Source organism: Lissotriton helveticus, chromosome 4_1 (assembly GCF_964261635.1).
Source record: "Lissotriton helveticus chromosome 4_1, aLisHel1.1, whole genome shotgun sequence".
Lineage (NCBI taxonomy): Eukaryota > Metazoa > Chordata > Amphibia > Caudata > Salamandridae > Lissotriton > Lissotriton helveticus.
Window position 1 is genome coordinate 661,744,498 of NC_136063.1, and position 13,492 is coordinate 661,757,989.

At 47.1% G+C, this 13,492-nt stretch overlaps 1 protein-coding gene across 1 annotated transcript in view; it reads right to left on the reverse strand.

Moving 5' to 3' along the window:
- The window catches only part of LYPLA1 (lysophospholipase 1), a 462,012-nt gene that overhangs the window by 83,902 nt on the left and 364,618 nt on the right, over positions 1-13,492 (reverse strand). The window contains exon 6 of the mRNA XM_078687306.1: positions 11,306-11,379. Within this exon, the coding sequence (XP_078543432.1) occupies positions 11,306-11,379 (74 nt within the window). The remainder of the gene's footprint in view (positions 1-11,305; positions 11,380-13,492) is intronic.

Genomic DNA, 13,492 nt, shown 5'->3' on the forward strand with positions numbered 1-13,492 from the left:
GGGGCAACGCTTCCGAGGCCGCGGCGACCGTGGCGGCCAATCAGGCGGTAAGTGTCATACCTGCAGAGCAAGTGCGTATTGGGGGTCGTCTGGCGGCCTTCCAGGATGCTTGGGTGGAACTGACATCAGATGCTTGGGTCTTACAGACCATCAGGGGCTTTCATATAGAGTTTTACGATCTGCCGCAACAGGCAGAGCTTCCAAACCCCATTTCCTTTTCCATGGCCAATGCCCAGCTGATCGACGAGGAGGTATCCGCGCTGCTCAGGAAAGGAGCCATCTGTCAATCAGCTCAGCATCTCAATGGCTTCCTCAGCAACATATTTTTGGTGGACAAAACCAATGGGGGGCTTCGGCCGGTGATCAACCTCAAGGAGTTCAACATGTGGTTGTTCTACCGGCATTTTAAAATGGATGGGATTCATCTTCTCCGGGATGTTCTCCTGTCGCACGATTGGATGGTCAGGTTGGACCTCAAGGACGCCTATCTGGTTGTTCCTATCCACCCTCCCCATCGACTGTTTCTCCAGTTTTGTTGGAAGGGACAAGTTTACGAATTCACCTCCCTTCCATTCGGTCTTTCATCAGCACAATGGTTCTTCACAATGGTGCTTCATCCGGTGGTAGAGTTTTTGAGGAGTCAGGGTGTACGGATGATAATGTATTTAGAAGACATCCTTCTCATGGGTCAGTGCCCTCAGAGTTGACAGCTCATTTGCAATAGACGGTTTCCATCTTGGAAGGTCTGGGGTTTGTCATCAACGGGACAAAGTCGGTCCTTTTCCCAACTCAGAGTCTGATTTTCCTCTGGTTCGTCGTGGACTCCATCCATTCCTCCTGCCCTCTCGCAAGATGGCCAAAATTCGGCACGTGTTGCGGCAGACCATCTCTAGGACCCATACCTCGCTCTGTCAGATTGCCGGGGTGGCAGGTCTCCTCTCCTCCTCCATTCAGGCAATCTTTCCGGGGCCCATTCATTATCGTTCCTTGCAACGCCTAAAAGCGCACCACCTTAGGAGAGGCCTATTGTACGATCAGATAGTCCCCCTACCGGAGGAAGCAAAAGAGGAAATGTTGTGGTTGTTGATTCACATGGAGGCCTGGAATGGTCTGGCGATCTTTGGGTCAGCATTAGACCTGGTCATAGAGTCGGATGCCAGCAGGTCCTGATGGGGCGCACGTTGCGGAGAATTCTCCACAGGCAGCGTTTGGTCATTAGAGGAGCAGAAGTTGCACATCAACTGCTTGGAGCTCCTGGCGATTTCATTTGTCGTCCGCTGTTGGACCAGAGAACAAGCGAGTTTGTGTGTGTTGCTAAAGATGGACAATGTTTCGGCGGTCCGTTACGTCAATCACCTGGGGAGCCCTCGTTCCCAGGCCTTGGCAGATCTCGAAGGAGTTTTGGGAGTATTGCTTGGCTCACCAAGTCTCAGTAACAGTGGAGTATCTTCCGGGCCAGGCCAACCAAGTGGCGGATTGGCACTCCAGGCATCTGAACGATTCCTGCCTGTGGAAGCTGGACATTCCAGTTTTCAGGTGGTTGAACGACCTCTGGGGTCTTTTCTCGGTGGACCTTTTTGCGTCCCGTCTCGACCAACAGCTCCCGCGTTTCTCAAATTGGAGACTCGACCCTCTAGCAGAGGCCACGGACGCTTTCCTCCAGGACTGGAGCCAGGAGAGGGGTTATGCGTTCCCACCTTTCTCGATGGTGGTGAGGACAGCAGCCCGGATCCGGCGCCTGGAGGCAGACTTTGTTATGGTGACACAGTGTTGGAAGTCTCAAGTTTGGTGTCCGGTTCTTCTGGAACTTTCTTAGGATAGTCCAATCCTACTCCCCTGCTTTCTTATCTTCTTCTCAATCCGGACGGGGAGTGGCATCACCTCATCCTCAAAGGCTCTTTCTGCCTCATGGCATGGAGGCTTTCAGGAGAAGATGGTCGCTCCCAGGCCTTTTGGGATCAGCTCAAACACTCTTGGCAAAAGCCTGGGAAGATAGTACGTCAAAACGCTATCGGTCCGCGTGGACTAAGTGGATGCGTTGGTGTCTTCGACGGGACTTGGATCCCATGTTCGCAGGCATCGTTCCCATTCTGAATTTTCTGGCAGAATTGGCAACGGACGGTCTGGCGTACCGATCTATTAATGCGATGCGCTCTGCGATCTCTGCGGCTCATTGCCTGGTAGACGGGGGCCCAGTTTGAAGGCATCCGTTCGTCTGTCGGCTTCTGTGGGGGATTCGCCAGTCACTGCCCCCAGAACTAAGATATTCGGCCCTCTGGGATGTCAATTTGGTCTTGAACCTTTTCTTATCCTGGCAACCCAATCAGTATCTTTCCTTGAAGGAGCTTTCGGTTAAGTTGGCCATGCTATTATGTCTGGGTTCCTGTCGCCGGGTTTCTGACGTCCGCGCTTTGGACATTACAGCAAGGGTTTTCTCCCCGGATGGGGTTACTTTTACGGTGGGTCGCCGTACTAAGTCGGCATCAAGAACAATCTCATACCCAGCCTTTTCGGATGTCCCCAAACTCTACGTGGTGAATTGCCTTAAAACATATGAGGACAGGACTCTTGAATTTCACCCTCAGGGCGAGCAGCAACTTCTTATTGCACTAAGAAAACCACACAAAGCAATCTCCTCCCCCACTATAGCCAGGTGGGTGCGATGGGTCATGCAAGAAGCGGGTATTGGCACAAAGCTGTTTGGAGCTCATTCGACCATGTGTGCGATGGCCTCTAAGGCTTTTTCTCTAGAAGCTTGATTAGAGGATCTTATGCGTACAGTGGATTGGTCTTCCAATCCGTTTTGAAAGTCAGGGGCAAAGGAGCTTCAAGTTGCCTAGCTCTCCACCCTTTTAACAACAAACTTACAAAAAACAATGTGAATACAATTCTTTCAAATAGAAATTAATGGAATAGTTATTAGTAAATGTAATAAAGACTTCAATATTAAAATATAAAAAATATATTTAAAAATTGGAAATCCTGAACCTGAGGAATGAATGTGATTTGTAGCAGACTCACTATTTTCAGATTAAAGTCACTAAATGATCTCTGTGGTTCTTCATTATCTGACCATGGCATTTGTTACCACGGACTACTTCAGTAGTTGTTTCACTTGGAGTCAATGACAATGCATGTGATTGGTTTGAATGATATATTTAGTCTCATTCATTTTAGCGGCATGCAACTAGGTACTCAAAACTTCTCCCTGCACTCAATACACTAACCGTCTTGCTGGAATCAATTGACTTAAGCCTGATGACGTCACCCTTGCCCGTCATTTTTATTCACCCATAGGTCCCACTGTGGATTTTAAATGAGGATTGATGAGGCCTTTCCAACCTAGAGAGCCCTAATGTCGAATACGGTCAAATACTTTTGGAAAAGTCCCTGTCAAAGCAAGAATAGTACTGAAATTATTAGAACAGACACCAGAACATCTGAGCACTTCTAATGAATTCTAACTATTATTTTATTATTCTCTCTGGATTTAGCTACCTATGATGGAAACAGTCCAATAAACTCAATTAATTTAATCCGGAACTTCTGGTCTTTTTATTCAGACTGAGCACATTATGATGCGCAGGAAAAATTCATTCACAACCCTAGTCAAAAGCTGTGCAACTGTTACAGTTCTTCCTCAGCTTACCGTATTCCATTTTACAAATCACATTCTCTCGATTCCTGCTGCTGAGTGCTCTACAGTATAACCTTTATGTCTAGACCTCCTTGCTCCCTTCCTCTGACCAACTTCAGTGCTGCTTTCTTTACTGATCCAGACCTGCTGACTTGGTTCATAGTGGTACAAAAGGGGGTGGTGATGGACGGAGCATCTGAATCAATCAAACACTCACACCCAGTCAAAAGATCTGGGTTTAATCCATCACCGTTCTTTAGCCCACTCTGCCACCCCAGTTAAGACATGGCTATATGCAAATCAGTCTGACCCTGTGTCAGACTGATTTGCATATAGCCATGTCTGAACTGGAGTGGCAGGGCTTCCACTTATAAGGAAATTTGTCCCCTTGAAAAAGTAGACGCTATTCTTGGTCTTCCTTGACCATCAAGGCGGCATATGACAACTATGACAACTATGACAGACCTCTAAGGGTGTTGCTCGATAAGCAGGTGTGCCTAATATGGATTAGTTACTTACCTGTAATCCTAGTTCTCATCCAGGGGTATACTCATCAAAGTCATAATCTATGAATAATACCCGCCTATGTGTGGGATCCCGGAGCATTTAGAAAATACATATAAAAATATATGTATATATATATATATATATGTGAAAACATATATTTGCAGCCTAAAACATTTCCCAACTGGCAAATCTGCCGCAAAATTACATGAATTAGCATACACACAGTAGTACTCTCCCAACCCCTAAGGAAGAGAGCGAGAGCAGTAAACATTTGCATACATCAATGCTTTATTGCCATTGGAAAAACCTGTGATTGCAGGCGTTTGCCAGTAGGTTGCAGTAGAGTATAAAGAAACAAAGAAAACTGACACCTTGCCTTTAAGGCATTAGAGTAGGGGTACCGTGCCTTTAAGACCTAAAGGCGACCCCCTGCTCCCATGGTGCACCACAGGTGGCAGTTGGGTCAGTTCTTTTTGGAGGTGCATAAAACCTGAGTAGATCCACAGTAACATCTCAATACTTTATGAACATGCTCGTCCGGGAAGGTGGGCGGGAGCTTATGATTTTGATGAGTATACCCCTGGATGAGAACTAGGATTACAGGTAAGTAACTAATCCTTGTCATCCAGGGGATACTCATCAATAGTCATAATCTATGAATAGATTAGCAAGCTCATACCCAAAGTCTTGCGGACGAGCAAATAAGTATACATAGAGACATTTAAAAAACTGTACATTTAACATACAACTTATGCAAATAAAGTCCTCAAAGGGGCTTGTCCCACTTGGGCATCGGCCTGTGTATCGGAGTCTAGGCAATAATGGCGGGTAAAGGTATGCACAGACCGCCATGTAGTCGCCTTGCAAATTTCAGAAATTGGGACATTACGAAGGAGAGTAGTAGTAGAAGCTTTCCCTCTTGTAGAATGCGCATGAGGTCTACCCTGTAAAGCCTAGTTAGCTAGTTGATAAGACAGAGCTATAGACTATCCAGCAAGAAATAGATCTTTTTGAGGCTGACAGACCGGTATTAGTGGTTCCATAATTAACAAAAAGCCGGTCAGATTTCCTAAGTGTAAGGGTTTTAGCCAGGTAAAACTTCAGAACCCTCCGGAGGTCTAGAGAGTGTAAAGACCTCTCCGGGGGAGTGGTAAGTTGAGGAAAAAAGGTAGGTAGGGTGATAGACTGGTTGATATGAAAGTCTGAGACTACCTTAGGTAGAAAACCTGGGTGTGTTCTCAGTACCACCCTGTTGGCGTGAAACACTGTGTACGGTTCCTTACAACACAGGGCCTGGATTTCGCTAACCCTACGTGCAGAGGTAATTGCCACTAAAAAGGCGGCTTTCCAGGTCAAGTGCTACAAAGGAGCCTTATGAATAGGCTCGAAAGGAGCACCCATCAGTTTAGTAAATACGATGTTAAGCTCCCAGGGAGGAGAGGGGACCTCACTAGTGGAACCACTTTCTTATGCCCCTCTAAGAAATCCTTGACCACAGGCATAAGGAAGAATGATGTCTGAGAAGGTGACTTCCTATAGGCTGTGATCGCCGCTAAGTGAACCCTGATGGAGGGGTACTTGAGGCCTGACCTTGCTAAATGCAACAGATAGGGTAGAAACACCTGCTCCTGACCGTGGATAGGGTCAAGAGAGTTGTCAAGACACCATATGAAAAACTTCTTCCACTTGAAAGCATAAGACTTCCTAGTGGATGGTCTCTTGGCTTCTTTCAGAATGTTCATGCAGTCTGCTGGGAGGTCTAAGTGTCCATACTGTATGACCTCAGGAGCCATGCAGTCAAGCGAAGGGAAGGAAGGTTGGGATGAAACACCTTCCCCTGGTCCTTGGTCAACAAGTCCGGACAGCAAGGAAGTCGCCGGTGCGGGACTTCGACAGCTGGAGGAGATCCGGGTACCACCACTGGCGCGGCCACTCCGGCGCTATCAGGATCATCATGGTGTTGGTCCTGTAGAATTTCCGAATCACCGCCGGGATCAGAGGCAGGGGAGGAAAGGCGTACAGCAATGTCTGCGAACAGCTGGTCAAAAGTGCGTTCCCTAGTGAGCCCTGTTGGGGAAACCTAGACGCGAAGACGGGGCATTTTGCATTTGCGGCGTCTGCGAACAAGTCTATGTCTGTTACGACCCATAGATGAAAAACCTCCTGCGCAACGTCTTCGTTGAGCACCCAATCGTGCGTTTCTACGAAGTCTCTGCTGAGGCAGTCCGCTTGGACATTTTGGATTCCTGGCAGATGAACTACCACAATGGATAGGCCTCTTGCTAGGAGCCAGTGCCAGATGGCTTGCGCTTCCAGGGATAGTACTCTTGACCTGGTGCCTCCCTGCTTGTTCAGATAGAACATGGTTGTCGTGTTGTCTGTCTGAACTTGGATGTAGTTGGTGCGCAGAGACAGGTAAAGAGATTTGAGCGCCAGATTAATGGCTCGAAGCTCGAGGAAGTTGATGTGGTAGCCTCGCTCTACTTCGGACCAGAGGCCTTGAACCTGAATCTGGTCCATATGAGCACCCTAGCCTTGAAGAGAGGCATCCGTGATCACTGACTGCGATGGAGGAGGGCGATGGAATGGAACTCCCTGGTAAAGGTTGGAGCGTTTCATCCACCATTTGATTGAGTCGTGGGCACCTTGTGGAAGAGAGACACGGTCCTCCCAGTGACCTGACCTCTGAGACCATTGGTCCTCGAGAGCCTGCTGCAGAGGCCTCATGTAAAGGCTTGCATTGGGCACAATGTAGATGCACGAGGCCATCAATCCCAGGAGAGAGGACACTTGTCTGGCTGTGGGACTGTGATTGTCCAGTAGAAGATGACACTTCAGAAGCATGGATGACAATCTCTCCTCTGAAGGACACACGCTTGCTTGAACTGAGTCCAGGGAAGTGCCCAGGTAATGAATCCATTGGGAAGGACTGAGTACTGATTTCTTGAAGTTGACCTGCAACCCCAATGAGTTCATCAGGTTGAGACAGAACGAAAGATGGTCTTGAAGCAGAGCCGGAGTGGAACTTTTCAGCAGCCAATCGTCTAGATAAGGATAGACTAAGATCTTCCGCCTGCGGAGAAAACCAGCCACCACCGCCATGCACTTTGAGAATGTCCATGGCGTGGATTTGAGGACAAACTGAAGCACTCAATACTGGTAGTGCTGGCGCCCGAACTGAAACCTGAGAAACTTTCGGTGCCTCACTGAGACAGGTATGTGAAAGTAAGCGTCCTACATGTCGATGGCACACATCCAGTCCCCCTGATGGAGATGGGGAAAGATCTGATGCAGGGCTAGCATGCGGAATTTTTCTTTCCGGATGAATCTGTTTAGAAGTGGTAGGTCTGGAATGGGCCTGTAATCTTTGACTGTTCCTCTTTTTTGGACAAGAAAGTAGCGGGAGTAGACTCCTTGATTCCTCTGGATGGAAGGAACCTCCTCTATAGCCTTCTTCTTGAGGAGGGCAGAGACTTCGTCCTGCAGCAGCTGACTGTGGAAACGGGGAAGTAGCTTTACTTGAGGAGAAACCTGCGGAGGAGGCGACCTGAACCTAAGCAAGTAACCATGCTGCACAATATTCAGCACCCATCTGTCCTTTGTTATGGATCTCCATTCTTCCAGATGATGAGATACACTCCCTCCCACCGGGGTGGCGAACAGTTGCGGAGGAAGCAACAGCTCAGGGTTTTGGAGGCTGTTTGGAGGCAGACTGCTGCTTATTATTGTTGCCTCTGCCAGGACGTCTCTTTTGAAATTAGGTTTTCTGTTGAGTTTGGGAAGACCACTGAGGGGTTTGAACCCTCTGCTGGTAAGGACGCTTATCCCCCTGACGAAAGCGCTTTTTAAATTCCTTACGCTTTTCCAAACCCACAGCCTTCACAGTGTCCATTTCTGATTTCATTTTGGTCATTTCATCGTCAGCGTGTGGACCAAAAAGAGAAGAACCATTAAAGGGGAGGTTCAAGATTTTCTTTTGAGCATCCGGTTTGGGGCCCGTCATGAACAGATGCCATGGAAGTAGCCATGGGCCGCGAGGTCAGAGGCATCGGCCGCGGCACTAACAACCTGGTTGGCTACGAGTCCTCCCTCCTGTAGGATTTCGACAAAATCCTGTCGGTCTTCTTTCGGAAGCTTCTCTGTGAAGCGAGTAAGGGAGTCCCAGAGGGACCTATCGTACTTCCGAAGTAGAGCTGAAGCACTGGCCACCTTCATGTATGAAGCAGAGGTGCTGCATTCCTTCCTGCCAAATGAATCCATTAGTTTGCTGTCCTTCTCTGGGGGTACCGAAGATGAGGCAGAGGCTGAATGAGACTTCATGGCAGCCGCCACGATAACTGAATGAGCCGGAGGGTCCGATCTTAGGAACAAGGGGTCCTCACAGTCGCCTTGTACTTCTTGGCAAGCCTTGATGGAACAGAACCTACCAATGCAGGTGTAAGGAAGGTATCTATCGCTGGTTCAAGGAAGCCGGGCACCAGAGGCAGCAGAGGTCTAGGCGCTGTCCGGTGATGAAGTGTGTCGAAGATAATAGAAGTAGGGACCACAGGAGTATGCAGAGAGATGTTCAGCTTCTTTGCTACCCTGAACAGCACATCTGTGAAGGTTGTGATGTCGTCAATAGGTGAGACTCTTGACGGAGGAGTGGAGGAGAAGGTCGGACAATAGTCCCGGACCGTAGACCTCGTGGAAGAGGACCAAGTTGGAGATCTAGTGCATCCTCTGTGACGAGACCTGTCTCGATGGCTGTGCCGACCCCTGGATCTAGACCGATGTCTAGGCGGAGATCTTGGCCTGGGGGAAGGTCTTGGCCTGGCAGGTGTTCTGGGCCGTACTGGAGAGCGTGATCTGTTAGGAGATCTTGGTCTGGGTGAAGGACGTGGCCTCTGTGGAGGAGACTTAGTCGGCCTGACCGGAGTGCTTGTCCTCGGAGCAGACGGAGAGAACGTGTGGGAGTAATCCGAGCCCGGACTACTGCGACCGCCCGAAACAGCTCCCTAAGGACTATGAGATGACACACTGCGTGATCTGTCCGCAGATCTGGGGGACGCTTCTGGAGAGATCTCCACGATGTTCAACTGAGGAGATGAAGATCTGTCCCCTGATGAACTGGAGCCAGGAGACTCCACAATCACCGTGTCCTGTTCCCTCAACGGCGAAAGCTTCGACGTCGCAGACGTTTGTGTGACCAATGGCGTCGAACGAGGCCTTGATGTTCTCGACGTCGATCGTCCACGCCTTGGCGATCTCAACTGTGATCTTCGGCGTCGAGACCTCGACGTTGAGTAGAAGGCGAACATCCACGGCGTCCTGTCAACGACGACCTACGACATCGTGTTGACGGCGACCTTCTTCGACATCGTGTCGACGACGACGCCTCTTGACGTCGCCTAGGTGTCGATCTCCTCGACGTCGAATGGTGGGATCTCGAGGACCCTCTCGACGGCGGCACGCCAGCCGGCGGCAATCTGGAAGCCGTCATAACTCTCGACGCGGACCCCCTCGAGGGCGGCGGAGAGTGTCTCGACGTCGACGGAAGCCTCGACGTCAACGGAGACTTTGACACATCAGTAGCCACAGACTTCGAGCCCGAAGTGTGGAGTCTCGACGTCGACTTACTTGGCTGCGACAGAGACTTTCGACGTCGCAATGGTGATCCAGAAGAGCGTCTGGGCCTCTTCGACGGCGACTTCGTCGATGATCTTCTTCCTTCCTTCTTCTGGAGGCAGGAGATGCGGAACGTCGCCGTTTTTGAGCATGCTTGCTTGAAGAAGACATTCTGGGGCCTCCATGGCCACCCACCTGATGACTTTTGTCTTTCTCCAAGAGGGCATGAAGTCTAATACGTTCTCTGTCGTGAAGAGTCTGCCTAGACAACTTCTGACAGTGATGGCACTGGTCAGGGTCGTGTGCAGATGGAAGGCACACAGAGTGTGGGTCAGCCAGAGCCATCTTCTTGTCACAGGAAGGACACTTCCGGAATAAAGCAGGCATTCTGACAAACATTTTTGTGGAACACCACAAAAAACAAAGCAGAAGCCCTAAAATCCCAGAAGATGAGAAAAATTACTCAAAACAACAATTTCAGTCAAAAACTGAAGAGCTCAAGCTCCAGGATCCTCACAGAAGGAGCCGGAAAAAAGAACTGACTCAACTGCCACTTGTGGTGCACCATGTGAGCAGGGGGTTGCCTTCAGGTCTTAAAGGCACGGTGCCCCTACTCTAATGCCTTAAAGGCAAGGTGTCAGTTTTCTTTGTTTCTTTATACTCTACTGCAGCCTACTGGCAAATGCCTGCAATTACAGGTTTTTCCTATGGCAATAAAGCATTGTTGTATGCACATGTTTACTGCTCTCTCTCTCTTTTCCTTAGGGGTTGGGAGAGTACTACTGTGTGTATGCTAATTCATGTAATTTTGCGGCAGATTTGCCAGTTGGGAAATGTTTTAGGCTGCAAATATAGGTTTTCACATATAAATACATATATTTTTATATGTATTTTCTATATGCTCCGGGATCCCGAACATAGGCGGGGATTATTCATAGCCTATGACTATTGATGAGTATCCCCTGGATGAGAATCTACAATGCGTTATCTTTTCTTTATAATTCCATAATATTGCAACAGTACGGTTTTAATCTATGGGTGGATAGACTGAACCCTTTGGACTACGGAAGTCATCCGTTCTCCTTTTTAATGTGTTTTTATTAATGACTTTATTACATACATACAAACACTAAGTCTCCACTTCAGATCGCCTGAACCGTGGGACTTGATCAAACAAATCACATGAGCCAGCTGCTGCATCAACCTTTCGTGGCCAGTACGTGCTGCATGTTAAAGGCACCTTGAGGTCGAAAATACAGGACATATCTATAAGTCAGAAGGGACTAATGGAGTACACTTTCAACATAGCACAGACTACACTTTGCTCCCGATTTAATACCACATAAAACACAATCGATGAAAGGCTAAAACGTTTAAATTAATACATTTAAATATATTTTTGGGCTACCACGAAAAAGTTGTATGTAGCTGGTCTGTCAGCTTAAATTACATTTTATCGTATTTGACTCATGTAGCATAGAAACGACTGTAGTACTCGGGGTTAAACATTTCATACACAGTGCAAAATAAGACTGGTCTTGTAAAGCAAGTTACCTGTGAAAATCCACCCAAAATTATTCTGTTTGAAGGAATGCCGTTTTTCACTTCTTGGTCAATCAGTGCTTTCACTAGAAAGAAACGAAATAGCAAACATATAATAAGATACAGCACTCAACACCAAAAATAAATAGCATACTATAAAGAAAGGATACACACCGATCATTCACATTTTTAATTTATTTTAAATTGTAACAGTATGGGGCAAACGTGCCATTAGCATACCTTAAAGAAAGGATACATACCGATGATTCACATTTTTAATTTATTTTAAATTGTAACAGTATGGGGCAAACGTGCCATGGAAAGATGTGGCAACAAATGAACAGTTCTAACCATATCCTTCCTTGGCCAACTTTTGTCAGATAATAAAATATATATCAGTGAAAACTAACCAGTGCCATAACTGACATTGTAAACATATGCTTGGTAAATCAAAAACGGAGTCAAATGCTTTAGAATACAGAATGAATATAACATTGCAAGAATTACAGTCCTACATGCAAAATCCACTGAATAGGTAAAGATTCATCAATAAGTTTTAGGAAAAGAGCAGACCCCACAGTATACAACATCCTGAAAACCAAAATCACTGGAAATGAGTGACGTTTTCTCCTATACAAATGAACTACTCACATAAATATCTGAGCCAGTCTTTGTAATCAATAATATTGGATGGAGGAAACCAGACTGTTAAGCTACGAGAGAAGGGTGCCACAGTCTTGTTTGGAGCTGTGGTTGGGCTATACGGAAGCTGAAACAATCTAACTCCTCTTAGGTAAATTGGTTTCCGTGAGAAATACTTTTCTCACCATTTGTAGCATGGAACAAGCAGCAAAGACCTCTTCAGTGAAAAATGAATGTGCAACATGACCAACGCAAAATCACAGGTGAGAAATAAAATTACTTGGAGAGGGACTCGGGAGCCAATATGGCTGCCTCAACATGCGCTACGTAAGACAACCTTGTTGGACTCTGTTAGAAATAACTGCGGACACAGGAATTGAAGAAGAGCAGTTTATTTCCTTCTGGCCTCAAGCACAACAGCCTCACATCAACATTCTAAGGTGAGCTCCTCTCGAGCATTCCAGAGTCAGAGAAACCACTCTAAGGGAGGGGAGGGGTGGAAGGTTCATACCAATATGCAATTATGATAATTACATGTCTAGCAACAGGTTACAACACATCTCCCTATGTAAGGAAAATAATGAGATTGTTACAGCATACATTTCCTCCGAAGGAGGCAACTATATACAACCGATTATTTTACGTAGACCTCCTGCCAACGTGGCGGGCAGCGTACTCTGGACTCTCTAGGTAAATGGTTATTGGATAACATATCCTCTTGGTTCTCATCGCAACTGGGTACAGGAACACACACATTTGGGCAATAACTTACATTGTCCATGCTCCATGTGCTGCCGTCATCCAATACAACAGAGTTCTTGCATACCCGCTGGATTCTCGATGGTTTGGAGAAAGAGGAGACTTTCGCACAACCAATACCAGGCCTTTTGATCACCACCCACTGCCCAACATAAAATATCCTGTTGGAGGTTCCCCATTTCTGGTCATATTTAGTTTTGTAATCTGCTTGATGTTGGACCACTTTTCCCATGACAGAATCTCTATCCACCCATACTGGACTACCCCCATTCAGCCAGTTAGGAGTGAGTTTAGATCCTGGATTTCTTCCTTTAAGGGATACAAAAGGAGAAACTCCAGTCACAGAGTTAGGGGAAGAGTGATATGACCATAATGTTTTCCTGATGGCTTCCTCTATAGGTTCGTGCATGGTAACGGCCATCTGGATGGTGTTTTTCAACAATCTATTTGCTCTCTCTACCATTCCGTTAACTTTAAGACAGTAGAAAGGTGTTTTCACATGTGAAATGGCTAACTCAGCTAAGAAATCCTTCATTACCTCGGATGTAAATTGGACACCATTGTCCGTTACCACGGTACTAAGTATTCCTTCTTTTGAAAATACCTCCTTCAGGAACGCAATTAAGACTGATGTAGTTATTGAGGACACCAATTTAGTAGTAACCCAATGAGAATGATATTCAATGAGTACGAACATAAACCTTTGGGAGATGTTAAGATGGTTCAGAGGACCTATAATATCAAGGCCGAGATTATCCCAAGGTTTTGACGGCACAACCACAGGAATGAGGGGTGCCT